Source organism: Syngnathus leptorhynchus, chromosome 12 (genome assembly GCF_054491065.1).
Source record: "Syngnathus leptorhynchus isolate UIUO chromosome 12, UIUO_Slep, whole genome shotgun sequence".
Taxonomy (NCBI): domain Eukaryota; kingdom Metazoa; phylum Chordata; class Actinopteri; order Syngnathiformes; family Syngnathidae; genus Syngnathus; species Syngnathus leptorhynchus.
Genome location: NC_141206.1, coordinates 922,434 through 938,182, shown reverse-complemented (window position 1 = coordinate 938,182; position 15,749 = coordinate 922,434). Strand labels below are relative to the sequence as shown.

Sequence of the window (15,749 nt, the reverse complement as noted above, 5' to 3'; positions counted from 1 at the left end):
TTACGAGGAACAAATAGTAAATTTCCATGAATTCATTCGAAGAAAGATAGCAGAGAATTCCATCGGACCAGACACCATCATAAATACGGATGAAGTACCTCTGACGTTCGACCTGCCTCTCACTCGGAGCGTCAACAAGAAAGGTGAAACATCTATCAAGCTGAAAACAACTGGCCATGAGAGGACGCACTTCACCTGTGTTTTGGAATGTACTTTCACTAATCTGAAAGTGCTACAGAGTAACTTTGGGGTCAAGTTAGGAACGTTCCTGTCGTGATCCTGTTAATCTGTAAAGAGACCAATCCTGACATTACACGCCAAAAACAGTCCAACCAATCGCGGTCTTGTGGGAGGTAAAAGTTCTTTTAGGTAAACTAAAAGGTTGGATGGTTGAGAGCCTAATGCTAGAGTGGTTGACCGAATATTACAGCAAGCAACCGAGAGGATTTTTGTGAGAGTGGTGCTCACTCTAACTTATTTTTGCAAGTAAGCATCTAAACCAAAGGTAGTGAGTTGTTGATGTATGATGGACCTCATCCCTCCTGTCGACACATGGCAAGGCCCATGTGTCGCAATTGCTGCTGCCTTAAAAAGTGATTTTGGTAAAACAGGGTTAAACAATTTTTTTCAAAATGTTTCTTTCTTTGAGGATCCTCAATGCAGGTTTAAATTGATCTTTCAACAAAATACTAGCTTGTGTTATTACTGTGGATTAATGCTAGAACTGTTTTTAGTCTATTTATCCTACCAGTCACACTCTCAACCACACAACTTTCATGCAAACAGCTTGGAAAAACGGACAAAAAAAGAAAAGAATCTACGCCCTTCTTCAATGAAGAAAAAGAAGCTCTGTTTTTTTTCTTAGCCCTGTTCCTTCCACTGGGACTAGAAACCCCAGCTGTTTCTTGGCTTGGAAAAACCAAAACCATATTTCATACCCGGGACAAACCAAAGCCGTATCTCATTGCTCGGACAAACCAAAGCCGTATCTCATACATAGATCAGACAAACCAAAGCCGTATCTCATAGCTCGGACAAACCAAAGCCGTATCTTGTGCACTTCTACCTTTTACGTGTTTCACAACAACACAATCACACAATTTTAGGGCTTTAATTTACTTGTTCCCTGGTTCATTGAACTGCCGGATCCTGTCAATCCGCGTCTGTCAGACGAAGGCAGACCTAAGATGCTGGCCCAGCAAAGAATTTCTTTCCCAGGTCTTTCTTTACCAGGTCTGGCTAATGGACGCTGGCCCGTTGACGGTGTACAGATGTGTCATCCTCCGTCGGCCAGATGGCGGGTATGAGAGATCCGGGTCACGGCACCAAAATGTTAGTGGTGCTCACTCTAACTTATTTTTGCAAGAACCACAACGGGAGACAGTATGCCCTTTTTAAGCGCTTGAAAGTGGGGAGTCATTCGTCGCTGTGCATACAGTGATGATCGAATGTGGTCTTACTCAGGCCTCTTGCAAGAGCATTTTTATTGAGAGAAACAGGGTGGGGGTGTGAGTGGGCAGGATGGGGGTGAAACCCCTGGCCTCTGATCAAATCATAGCAGGGGTTGTTTTACGATGTTGAGTAGACAGAACAACTTTGAATGCATCTTCTGCAGCTGGTCAATCAGTTCAAAGGATCTTAGCACTTTGTTCTACTACTTTGTTAAGACAGGACAAGCTTAGGTTAATTATCACAGGTTACATTCCAACATAATAATATGATCAACCTAATCTATTCAACCTTAACAATTTTTTTGTACAAAAAAAGCATTACTAGTTTTGGACAGCATGAGGGCCCATATTACAGATTTGGTGAAAGCAGCGATCAAGAGGACAAACTCCATTCCAGCTGTGATACGTGGGGGCACAACAAAGTATTTGCAGCCACATTACTGTGAATCATGCATTTAAAGTGGCCATCCGACTTGAATGGGAGGCTTGGATGACCAGCGGCGAGAAATCCTTTCCAAAAACTGGACGTATGCGAAGAGCAACTTTCACACAAGTCTGCCAGTGGATCCTGACAGCGTGGGACAGTGTGAAAAAATCCACCATCACCAACGGGTTTCAAAAAGCCGGTCTGCTGCGTGGCGGAGAGGACAGCACAAGCTCAGGAGTGAATTTGCCTCAGGACGAGAGTGACGATGAAAGAGAGAATGAGAAAGAGTGTTCCGATCTATATCTGGCACTATTCCACTCGGACACTGAGGAGGAAGATTATGGTGGTTTCAGTGGACAGGAGGAGGATATTGCTGGTTTCAGAGGACAGGAGCAAGACAAAGACGGCTCTCAGTGACTTTGTTGACTGGTAACTGGTAAGGTTTTTTTATCCGCCTAGTTAGTGCTGTTACTTCCGTGTACAAAAAGATGTTAAGGTTATTAAAACTTTAGCCCAGCTAGTATTAAATGTTACTTGTTTAAAACGAAATGTTAGTGTGATTAAAACTTTAAAAATGCTTTCTGTGTACAGTCTTTCTGTGCGCACGTGGAGCTTATAGTCCGGATGCGGCTTGTATTAAAAAAGAACTGAAATACCCCCGAATTTCAGCTGGTGGGGCCAATACTCCGTTGCGGCTTATCGGTCGAAATTTACGATAGCTCACTAGTTGGTCCTGCAAACCTTCCTATGATTCTTTCATGAGTACATCCACCTGCATCCTGTACTTTCTGGTGCCAGTAAGTCTACATTTCTGGAGCCAGGCGCCCACACCAGGCACTGATATCTTGTACGATTCAGTCAGTACCTGACCTGATAAGCAAACCAGGCCTTAAGTGAAATATATGTGGTATAAGAGCAGAATGAAAATATACTACAATGTCTTCTTTATATTCTCTTTAAATGCTTTCTCTACCAACTAATGATGATTTTAGTATTAATATTTTTCTGTCTATATCTGGTTTTGTACTGAATATTTATCACAACAGACAAAATTTGACTTGACGACGCAAACAGGCCCCTATTATTGATGCAACTCCAATGATGGTGATGGCTTAGGCACGCTATGAGGCAATTTGAACTGCCACCACAGTGTTGGATTTGGTCCACAATTTGGGAAGCGCGCAATCCGTGCCTCACGGCAAGAGTCATAGCCAATCACCTGTTATCCAATTTACTCACTCAATTTCTTTCTTCAGTTTAAGGAAAAGAATCAGAGGTTTGTTTAGTTCAGGGTTAGGGTATGCTTCCAACCATATATTTTCTTTGTTAGGCAAAACATTTCCCTCTGTCAAACATTCTCCAACAATCCAAGGCTGGCGTCTAGCATTAGGCAACATACGAGTCACATCAAGCATTAGGCAAAACATGAGATCTAATCAAGCATTCACCATTCTTAGACGCCCTTGGCAGTGTCTGTAATTTAGAAAAATATCAGGCATGCATTGAACAGTTCATTAAGGGTAATTAAGCTAGTCAGGCAATATACCAAAAAACATTTGTTTTTTCAAAGTGCACAAAAATACATATCAGATCATGAAGTTGTAAAAACATTTCTCATTACCACTTAGTCCATCACATATCAAAAATGTCTAGTTATAGCTTCTTTATTGCTTAAAATTATTATTTTATTGATTTAATGTGTGAATATAACTGTATGCTCATGTACTTTATTCAATGAGGTGTGAGCATGTCTGTTTTTGGAGCTAGGCGGATTTTTTTGGAACCAATTTTCTTCAACAGGGTGGCCATTTTGACAAAGAGCTGGTCAATCACTTTTAACATTACAGTCAATGAAGCATGGACTTTAACATAACTAGATTGCTCAACACGACCTATTTTCAAATGCCTTGTTTTGTCAGGTAAACGTCAGAGATGTAGTTACTGACAAACAACAATGCCGCATTTTCCCCCCAAAATTATCCAATTTAAACATTCCGTCTGAATCATTGCCACATTATCAAGGTTTGTAATAAACCTAACTGTTTGTTAATCCACCAAGAATTCAGCAAGTCACTAGTGTTTGAGTAAACCATCCAAATTACCGCTGGCTACAACACAGCGCAACAGAGGAGTCATGGAGTTCATAAGTGCAGGCAAAAAAAAAATGTTGAGGCTCGGGTTTGTATCTCGAACTGTTTGTAAGTCTTGATGTTTGTTTCTCTCTCTACACCAACGATTGTTCCTCAGGCGACCCTGGTCCACTGGAGTAGCCAAAAGCACCTGGAGCTGAACCCGCTCAAGACCGTGGAGATGACAGACTTCAGGAGAGACCCCTCGCCACTTCTACCCCTCACCATCCTCAGCAATGCTATTCCCACCACAGACACCTTCAAGTTCCTGGGATCCACAATCTCCCGGTACCTGAAATGGACCGGCCACATAGACTCTGTCCGGAAGAAGGCCCAGCTGAGGTTGTACTTTCTGAGACAGCTCAGGAAGTTCAACCTGCCACAGGAGCTCCTGAAGACCTTCTACACTGCCATCATCCAGTCTATCCTCTGCACCTCCAACACTGTCTGGTTTGGATCGCCCACCGAACAAGACAAGCACAGACTGCAATGGACAATCAGGACTGTGGAAAAGATAATCGGGACCAATCTCCCATCTATCCAAGAGGTGACTGTCCAGGAAACGTGCAAGTAACATTTCTACAGACCCTTCTCACCCAGGTCACAGTCTGTTCGAACTACTCCCCTCCAGACGGCATTACAGAGCTCTGTATATCAAAACCAACAGACACAGACACAGCTTCTTCCCCCAGGCTGTCGTTCTGATGAACTCACACCACTCATCGAGTCACAGAGACATCACTGGGCATTATTCATTGCTTTTATTTATTCATTGTATGTGCCTTCTTGTTTTTACTTTTTGTATTGTTTACTTGAATGTTTTGTTTGTCCGTGGACCAATCGTGGACCAATATAATAAAATATATATCTATATATCTTCTTCTTCACCTTCATCTTCTTCCGCTTATCCGGGGTCTGGTCGCGGGGGCAGCAGCTTTAGGAGGGACTCCCAGACCTCCCTCTCCCCAGCCACTTCCTCCAGCTCATCCCGGGGGATCCCAAGGCGTTCCCAGGCCAGCCGAGAGACGTAGTCTCTCCAGCGCGTCCTGGGTCGTCCCCGGGGTCTCCTACCGGTGGGACATGCCCGGAACACCTCCCCAGGGAGGCGTCCAGGAGGCATCCTGATGAGATGCCCGAGCCACCTCATCTGGCTCCTCTCAACGTGGAGGAGCAGCGGCTCTACTCCGAGTCTCTCCCGGATGACCGAGCTTCTCACCCTATCTCTAAGGGAGAGCCCGGACACCCTGCGGAGGAAACTCATTTCAGCCGCTTGTATCCTGGATCTCGTTCTTTCGGTCACGACCCATAGCTCGTGACCATAGGTGAGGGTAGGAGCGTAGATCGACCGGTAAATCGAGAGCTTTGCCATTTGGCTCAGCTCTCTCTTCACCATGACGGACCGGTATAGAGTCCGCATTACTGCCGACGCTGCACCGATCCGCCTGTCGATCTCGCGCTCCATCCTGCCCTCACTCGTGAACAAGACCCCAAGATACTTGAACTCCTCCACTTGGGGCAGGATCTCATCCCCGATCCGGAGAGGGCATTCCACCCTTTTCCGACCGAGGACCATGGACTCGGATTTGGAGGTGCTGACCCTCATCCCGACCGCTTCACACTCGGCTGCGAACGGCTCCAGTGAGAGCTGGAGATCACGGACTGAAGAAGCCAACAGCACCACGTCATCTGCAAAAAGCAGTGACGCGATGCTGAGGTCCCCAAACCGGACCCCCTCAACGCCTCGGCTGCGCCTAGAAATTCTGTCCATAAAAATTATGAACAGAATCGGTGACAAAGGGCAGCCTTGGCGGAGTCCAACCCTCACTGGGAACAAATCCGACTTACTGCCGGAAATGCGGACCAAACTCTGGCATCGGTGATACAGGGACCGAACCGCCCTTATCAGTTGGCTCGGCACCCCGTACTCCCGAAGCACCCTCCAGAGAACCTCCCGAGGGACATGGGCGAACTCCCATGCACCCTCGAGGATCCTGCCGAGGGTGTAGAGCTGGTCCACTGTTCCACGGCCAGGACGAAAGCCACACTGCTCCTCCTGAATCCGAGGTTCGACCTCCCGACGGATCCTCCTCTCCAGCACCCCTGAATAGACCTTACCAGGGAGGCTAAGGAGTGTGATTCCCCTGTAATTGGAACACACCCTCCGGTCCCCCTTCTTAAAGAGGGGAATCACCACCCCAGTCTGCCAATCCAGAGGCACCGTCCCCGATGTCCACGCAATGCTGTAGAGGCGTGTCAGCCATGACAGCCCCACAACATCCAGAGCCTTTAAGAACTCCGGGCAGATCTCATCCACCCCCGGGGCCTTGCCACCAAGGAGTTTTTTAACTACCTCAGTGACTTCGACCTCCGAGATTGGAGAGTCCGCCTCAGAGTCCTCAGGCCCTGCTTCCACAATGGAAGGCGTGTCGGTGGAATTGAGGAGGTCTTCGAAGTATTCCCCCCACCGACTCACGACATCCCGAGTCGAGGTCAGCGGCACACCATCTCCACTGTAAACAGTGTTGACCGTGCACTGCTTCCCCCTCCTGAGACGCCGGATGGTGGACCAGAATTTCCTCGAAGCCGTCCGGAAGTCATTCTCCATGGCCTCGCCAAACTCCTCCCACGCCCGAGTTTTTGCCTCAGCAACCGCCGAAGCCGCGTTCCGCTTGGCCATCCGGTACCTGTCAGCTGCCTCCGGAGTCCCGCAGGCCAAAAAGGCCTTATAGAACTCCTTCTTCAGCTTGACGGCATCCCTTACCGCCGGTGTCCACCAGCGGGTTCGGGAATTGCCGCCACGACAGGCACCAACAACCTTACGGCCACAGCTCCGGTCGGCTGCCTCAACAATGGAGGCGCGGAACAAGGTCCACTCGGACTCAATGTCCCCCGCCTCCCCCGGGACGTGGAAAAAGCTCTGCCGGAGGTGGGAGTTGAAGCTCTTCCTGACAGGGGATTCTGACAGACGTTCCCAGCAGACCCTCACAGAGCGTTTGGGCCTGCCAGGTCGGACCGGCATCTTCCCCCACCATCAGAGCCAACCCACCACCAGGTGGTGATCAGTTGACAGCTCCGCCCCTCTCTTCACCCGAGTGTCCAAAACATGCGGCCGCAAATCCGATGACACGACTACAAGGTCGATCAACGAACTGCGGCCTAGGGTGTCCTGGTGCCAAGTGCACACATGGACACCCTTATGCTTGAACATGGTGTTCATTATAGAAAATCTGTGTCGAGCACAGAATTCCAATAATAGAACACCGCTCGGGTTCAGATCGGGGGGGCCGTTCCTCCCAATCACGCCCTTCCAGGTCTCACTGTCATTGCCCACGTGAGCATTGAAGTCACCCAGTAGAACGATGGAGTCCCCAGAAGGAGCGCTCTCCAGCACTTCCTCCAGGGACTCTAAGAAGGGTGGGTACTCTGAGCTGCCGTTCGGTGCATAGACACAAACAACAGTCAGGACCCGTCCCCCCACCCGAAGGCGGAGGGAGGCTACCCTCTCGCTCACCGGGGTGAACCCCAATGTGCAGGCGTCCAGCCGGGGGGCAATAAGTATGCCAACACCTGCTCGACGCCTCTCACCGTGGGCAACTCCAGACTGGAAGAGAGTCCAGCCCCTCTCGAGAGGACTTGTACCAGAGCCCAAACTATGTGTGGAGGCAAGTCCGTATATGTCTAGTCGGAACCTTTCTGCCTCACACACCAGCTCGGGCTCCTTTCCAGCCAGAGAGGTGACATTCCATGTCCCTAGAGCCAGCCTCTGCAGCCGGGGATCGGACCGCCAAGGTCCCCGCCTTTGGCCGCCGCCCAGCTCACTATGCACCCGACCCCTTTGGCCCCTCCTATAGGTGGTGAGCCCATTGGAAGGGGGACCCACGTTTTCTTTTCGGGCTATGCCCGACCGGACCCCATGAGCGAAGGCCCGGCCACCAGGCGCTCGCCTTCGAGCCCCACCTCCAGGCCTGGCTCCAGAGAGGGGCCCCGGTGACCCGCGTCCGGGCGAGGGAAAACGAAATCCATATATCTTTTTCATCATAAGGGGTCTTCTGAGCCGTGCTTTGTCTGGCCCCTCACCTAGGACCCTTCTGCCATGGGTGACCCTACCAGGGGCATGAAGCCCCAGACAACATGGCTCCTAGGATCATAGGGGCACGCAAACCCCTCCACCACGATAAGGTGACGACTCACGGAGGGGTTTGTCCGTGGACCAATCGTGGACCAATATAATACAATATGTATCTATATATCTCTCTCTCTCTCTCTCTCTCTCTCTCTCTCTCTAGAGAGAGAGAGAGAGAGAGAGAGAGAGAGAGAGAGAGAGAGAGAGAGAGAGAGAGAGAGAGAGAGAGAGAGAGAGAGAGAGAGATAGATAGATAGATAGATAGATATTTATATATACACTGCTCAAAAAAATTAAAGGAACAGTTTTTATATCAGGGTATGGCATGAATTCAATTACACTTTTCTGATAAGGTTTTTGTCAGGTACGTGGCAGAGGGGGTTGTTAATCACTTTCAGCTGCATTGGTGTTGATGGAATTAACAACAGGTACACTAGAGGGGCAACAACGAGATGGTCCCCAAAACAGGACTGGTTTTGCAGGTGGAGGTCATTTCAAGCTCCTCCCTCTTGATCTTTTTTAACTGTTTTTCCACAAGTGTTGGCTTTAGCAAGAGTCATTATCACGACTGGAAGCATGAGGCGATTTCTTAACCCTCCTGAAGTTGCGCAGATTGTCCAACTCCTCCAGGATGACACATCCATGCGTGGTGTTGCAAGAAGATTTGATGTGTCTCCCAGTACAATCTCCAGAGCATGGAGGAGATTCCAGGAGACAGGCAGTTACTCTAGGAGAGCTGCACAGGGCCGTAGACGGTCCTCATCCCATCAGCAGGACCGATATCCGATGGTTTGTGCAAGGAGGAACAGGTTGAGCACTGCCCGAGCTCTACAGGCTACTGGTGTGAATGTTTTTGCCCAAACAGTCAGAAACAGACTTCACAAGGGTGGCCTCAGAGGACGACATCCTGTAGTTTGCCCTATGCTCACTACTCAGCACCGTGGAGCTCGATTGGCATTTGCCATAGAACACCAGAATTGGCAAGTCCACTGGCGCCCTGTGCTTTTCACAGATGAGAGCAGGTTTACCCTGAGCACCTGTGATAGACCTGAAAGGGTCTGGAGAAGCCAAGGAGAGCGCTATGGTGCGTGCAACATCAGCATGACTGGTTCGGTGGTGGGTCAAATGGCCTGGGGCGGCATTTCCATGGAGGGACGAACAGACCTCGACAGGCTAGAGAACGGCAGTCTGACTGCCATTAGGTATCGGGATGAAATCCTTGCACCCATCGTCAGATCCTATGTTGGTGCAGTAGGTCCTGGGTTCTTCCTGATCCACGACATTCCCGGCCTCATGTGGCAAGAGTATGCAGACAGTATCTGGAGGATGAAGGAATTGACAGAATTGAATGGCCCTCACGATCACCTGATCTAAACACGATAAAACACCTTTGGGACATAATGTTTCGGTCCATCAGATGCCGCCAGGTTGCTCGTTAGACTTTGCAGGAGCTCACTGATGCCCTTAGATAGATCTGGGAGGACATCCCACAAGACACCATCCGTCGTCTCATTAGGAGCATGCCGCGACGTTGTCAAACATGCATACAAGCATGTGGGGGCTACACAAGATATTGAAAAGAATTTTGAATTGCAGAAATTGAATTTAGGCAAAATGGACGAGCCTGCCACATTATTTTTTCACTTTGATTTTGGGGGTGTCTATATACTGAGCCCTCTGTAAGCTGAAACTTTTATTTCCATCAAAATATGTGGCATCCTTTTGTTCCTGAGACATTAAACTGTCCATATCAGTATAGATATCCAACTTTTCTTTCACCATTGAAATCTGATGTGTTTTCAAAGTGTTCCTTTAATTTTTTTGAGCAGTATATATATATATATATATATATATATATATATATATATATATATATATATATATATATATATATATATATATGTATATATATATGTATATATATATGTATATATATATATATATATATATATATATATATATATATATATATATATATATATGTGATATGTCTTGTCGCCGTGGGATAGTTGGAAACGCAATTTCGATCTCTTTGTGTGTTTTGACGTGAAGAAGTTGACAATAAAGCAGACTTTGACTTTGACAATAACATCCTGTTCTTGCCACTTAAATGTTGTTAGTCACCTGAATGTTGTTAGTCACTGAAATGTTGTACAGAGGCGGGAGTCAAATTCCTTCTTTGGCATGCACAAACTATTATTCATTTGCCTTTGTGTTTTCCAACATGCTGATTTTATATCTTTCTATGTACCTAAGCTTGTAATTTTCTGCAAGGTATTACACGGTGTTGTGTAGATTCTTGCGGAAAGGGTGGAAACTAACGGTACCGGACTACCTCCTCGTCACGCGACTTTTCTTTCTTACGTTTATGGAAGTTGTAGTTTGTCACACGAGAACATTGTTGATAGCGTTATTGGCTACTCTAATGCCGTAAACATCAACTCCCACAATCCATTGCTCGACACCGTGCGTTTGTTTCCTTCTCCGTAACGTGCCAGAAATATTTGCTTCGGATTCCGTTGTATTCTCCTGCAAGTAAATGTGTTCCGGACTGAAAGATGGAATCAAGAATCAAGTAAGAATTATTTGCTGTTACAGCGAGTAGTTGCCTCAAATACCCCAGTTCATGCCCGTGATACTGAAGCAGCCGTGTTCTCTATAAATGACACTGGAATAGTCGCACTCTCAAAAAATTAACTAAAAACAACTAACAACAACATCGCTGTGTTCGTCACTGTACTTTTGGGGGATTATTTCTATGCCGTCAGCTCTCGGTAATTCGGAAAAACGATAAAATACCATGTTCTGTCAATGACATCCGGAATACAGGACTGCGTTGTTTTGAACGTAAAAACCGACCAGAGTAGAAGAAATAGCTCTTAAGTGTTTTATGAAGGTAATTTGTAATAATTTTTAATACATTTTCACGTAAAGTATTCACGAAGGCGACTTGCTGCGTCTGTCCAAGTTGCTGTCTTAAATGTACAGTGTAATTGAAATAGTATTTTCCAAGAATACTGGTTTGTTTTAAAACAGCGATGTTATTGGTCAATTACAAACAGCAATAAACCCCAAACGCCAAGATTTAAGAACGTCAACGACATTTTTAGAATGTCTTTGAGTGTACTATTCTTGGACTAGCTACTATTGTCTTGCCAAAGGAATTTGCTGCAACTAATGCAAAGTCTAAACTCTGTCACTTCTTAATGTTAATTTGTTTAAGTGAGACTCGACATCCCAAAAGGTGGGAACTGTTTATTTCTACAGCAACCTTAAGCCTTCTGGTCATTGAGTCTTTTAATTCTTCATTGACTATCAGTACTTTGTGGAGCGGCACCCATAGCCACCCACAGAAAATGTTCAGAGCAGAGAAGAAATATTGATAAACCGTGATTAAAAAATCCTAAAGCGACAATAAAGTGAGCCCACATTGGCACTTATGTGATAGGACAGTATTAAAACGTATTTTAATAGTTCCTCCCTGGAGAAAACAAACAAACAAACAAACAAACAAACAAACAAACAAACAAACAAACAAAAAACTCAGAAGGGATATAATCAGGGACGTGCGGTCTCTCAGTACAATCTCCAGAGCTGGAGGAGATTCCAGGAGACAGGCAGTTACTCTAGGAGAGCTGGACAGGGCCGTAGACGGTCCTCATCCCATCAGCAGGACCGATATCTGCTGCTTTGTACAAGGATGAACAGGTTGAGCACTGCCCGAGCCCTACAGAATGACCTCCAGCAGGCTACTGGTGTGAATGTCTCCGCCCAAACAGTCAGAAACAGACTTCATGAGGGTGGCCTCAGGGCACGACATCCTGTAGTGTGCCCTGTGCTCACAGCTCAGCACCGTGGAGCTCGATTTGCATTTGCCATAGAACACTAGAATTGGCAAGTCCGCCACTGGCGCCCTGTGCTTTTCACAGATGAGACCAGGTTTACCCTGAGCACCTGTGATAGACGTGAAAGAGTCTGGAGAAGCCAAGGAGAGCGCTATGCTGCCTGCAACATCATTCAGCATGACCGGTTCGGTGGTGGGCAGGGACGTGCGGTCAGAGGAGGCAAGAGAGGTTATGCCTCCCCAACCATCATGAAAAGGGGAAAGCCAAATTCAATTGTTTATATTATAAAGTCATTTTCTTTTGAATTTCAATAATTTTGTCTCATTTTGAACCAAAATTGCTGAATTTTTAGAGTTATTTTAAAACCAAAGACGATTCGCTCGGAGGAGCCAACTTCCTGTCTAGCCTCCTCTGAGGATTGGGTAATCACACGGCTGCCTATGTTAACAGGCTATGCAGTTAGACAGAACTTCTCTCTGTCTTTATGTCTCTGTTTAAGTGTTCAAACACTGTGGCTATATTAACTACCGTAATTTTCTGACTATAAGTCGCTCCGGAGTATAAGTCACACCAGCCATAAAATGCACAATAAAGTGAAAAAAAAAAAAAACATATGTCGCACCGGAGTATAAGTCGCACTTTTGGGGCAAATTTATTTGTCAAAATCCAACACCAAAAACAGACATGAACCAGCAACAACAGGCTAAATGATACGGTATGGTAACGTGACATATACACAAACGAGGAGCTGAGAACGGGCCTGACGTAACATTCAGGGTTATTCAAGTATGTATTACATAAATGACACGTTTATCAAACCATCTGTTTCACTCCAATTCATTAAATCCATCGATCGTCCGTTATGTAAACAATGCCGCGTATGCGCCGCATATGCTGACGTCGGACCCGTTGTAAGTTGCATTTCAAGTTATTCCACAGACTCATATAACTATATATAAAGTAGATTAAAAATAACTATCTAAATAACTATCATATAACAACAATATTATCAAACCATCTGTGTCACTCCAAATCATTAAATCCATCGATCAAATTCCACACCCTTTATGTCAACAAAGCCGCGTGTGCGCCCGCAGAGTTCTAGTATATAACTATATTGTAGCGTTAACAAAGTACCAGGAAAGACGTGGGTTTATATAACAATATTATCATACCATCTGTGTCACTCCTAATCATTAAATCCATCGATTAAATTCCTCGCCCTTTATGTCAACAACGCCACGCGCACGCGCCGCACAGATCTAGTATATAACTATATTGTAGCGTTAACAAAGTACCAGGAAAGACGTGGGTTTGGTAAACGGCTCTTTATTGAACAAAACAAGAGTTCAACGAGCCAACAACTACTGAACTGTAACGATAAAAACATATACAAGTTGGTACACGAAATAAAATATATCAAATAACTATAACATAAATAAGTTTTTCAAACCTTGTGTCACTCCAAATCAATAAATTCTTCAAACGCGGGGCCCTTTGTCGTCTTCGTCATCCCCTGATCGAATCCTTTGTTCTTTATGTAAACAACCGCCGCGCGGTGCCGGTGACGTCACTTGCAGTTTAAATGACAGTAATCCCTTGCTATATCGCGATTCGTTTATCGCGGTTTCACTACATCGCGGATTTTTGAATTTTGAAAATTTGTGAAAAAACACACATATAAGTCGGTCCTGAGTATAAGTCGCCCCCCACACCCAAACTCTGAAAAAAAACAACGCGATTTATAGTCCGAAAATTACGGTAATTTCCGTAGTTAAGCTGGTGTATATAATATCTTATGTTTTTAGTCATCTGTCTGTAACATCGTGTTTCTTTAGATTAACAAAACGGCTTTGAAAAGAGACCTTACGGAGGCTACAAAAAAAGGTTCTCCAGCCTCATGGCAGGGCGTGCTCGTGATCCCGGAATGCTTCATGCGCCTACCTGTAGAATAAGAGATCTCCAGTTCACAGTGAACAACTGAGGAGCAGTCGTCCATTTGTTTCGTTTACATTCGTTTTGTTTGATTTTATTATTTTTTTCCCGTTTTTACATTTCGTTGTACAATGGAGGATTACATATCCAAACGATTTTCAACGATGGATTTTCGGTCGAAGCAGGAGGTCATCAGTAAAGGAAGAGTAACTCCAGAGTTAAAAGGTTTGATTCGGACAACAGGACTTGGGAACGGAGTGGTACGCACGATCGAAAACAAGTTTTTGATTCCAGGAAGCTATCACTTTTTGATTTGGTTAAATTTTCCAGCAAAATCTATCTCTACTTATGACTCCAACATATCACAAGCATTAGCTTCAAGAGCAAAAAATGAGAACCGTAGCCTCACAATTTATTTTGCATCCCCTTACAAGCCAATTTTTGACTTACGAACCGACGCACCAACCTCCCCCTTTTTTTTGTCTCCTTTGCCCTGCCATTCCCTGTTCGTCTCGGCGCTAAGCAATGTAAAAACAAGTAGTGTATTCGAGTATGTCTCCTCAGACTACCGAAACTCGAAATCATAAAGGAGCATGGCGAATGCATTCGTGTTGTTGATTTCAGGAATGTGTATGGCCGGTGTTGTGCCAAAGAAGTTGTCCTCGTGAAAATCCGCTGCTGCAGGAGCTCACACGCATTGAGTGAAAGGCGGAAGCCATCGCCGTGCATGCGGGAGACAGTACTGGCTTGTTTTCAATAAAAACATAAAAAATACACTTTTGTATTTCTCAATTTTCATCTTTAAACGCTTGGTTTCTTTTCTTTAAGTTGTCACTTGGAGTTCTGCGAGGTGCATTCACGGTCGGAAAACTCATGAATGGCACCAAAAAGTAATAACGAGTATAATTGGAAGAAGTATGTGGAAGCGTACAATAATTCACATTCGCCAGAAGAATGGGAGGTATGGCCGGGCAAGTTGGGTTGGCCGCTAGCCTGGTCCGGATGCCTCCGCGCTTGCCCCTCTTCTGCCTCCTCGCACACCGCTTCCGACGATTTCTGTCCGGGGGAGGAGTAGCAGGCGAGTCCGGTGTTGTTTCAGGCCGGAGGAGTTTTGCAAGTCAGTGTTTTTTTGCCTGCCAAGCACTGTGAGCCTTCAGGATCAACATACTCATCTAACATCATGCAGAGCATAGCATAGCATAGCATAGCATAGCATAGCATAGCATAGCATAGCATAGCATTGCATAGCGAGTCACGGTTGTGCATGAATCTCCTCTTTCATTGTGGTCCAGTACACAATATTAAAGCTTTTTAAACCCGCCCTACTACTTTTATGCTGAATAAACCTGACCCATTCCCTTCATACCCATTCCTACACTATTCTGTGCATGTATTGTACCTTTACAGTAGTAAAAGAACTAACACATATGTTGTCATGTCCCGATTTCTAGGGAAAGTCCAGGATGTGCCTTTGAGGTATATGTGGAAGTTGTTCACCCAGGCACACAAAGTTCAGGTAAGTTTCTTACAATTCTTTGTAGCTGCAAGAGCAACCTTTTTGAATAACATTTGACCATTCTCTGTGTCTGGCTCTGTGAGTGGCTGGTGACCAGTTGTCTGCCTTTTGCCTGATGTCAGCAGGGATAGGCTCTGCACACATGCTGCCTGTTCTGTGAGGTTTTGATGAATCACAGCTATGGTCTATCGCCTCACACCATTGTCTGCGAATTGCTTGCCGGACTACCTTTGCGCCGGTTCATTGACCCCGTGGAGTCATTTTTTGTTGTGTATTGGACCTCTCGTCTATGTTATTTAGGCCTCTCACTAGCTGCCTACAGT

The 15,749-nt window shown here is 45.8% G+C and overlaps 1 protein-coding gene across 1 annotated transcript in view; it reads left to right on the top strand.

Annotated features, from left to right (window-relative positions):
• Positions 1-10,402: 10,402 nt before the first annotated feature.
• Positions 10,403-15,749, top strand: part of dennd1a (DENN/MADD domain containing 1A) — an 86,584-nt gene continuing 81,237 nt past the window's right edge. Inside the window, exons 1-2 of the mRNA XM_085926763.1 lie at positions 10,403-10,705; positions 15,362-15,426. Of these exons, the coding sequence (XP_085782889.1) occupies positions 10,689-10,705; positions 15,362-15,426 (82 nt within the window). The 5' untranslated portion in view covers positions 10,403-10,688. The remainder of the gene's footprint in view (positions 10,706-15,361; positions 15,427-15,749) is intronic.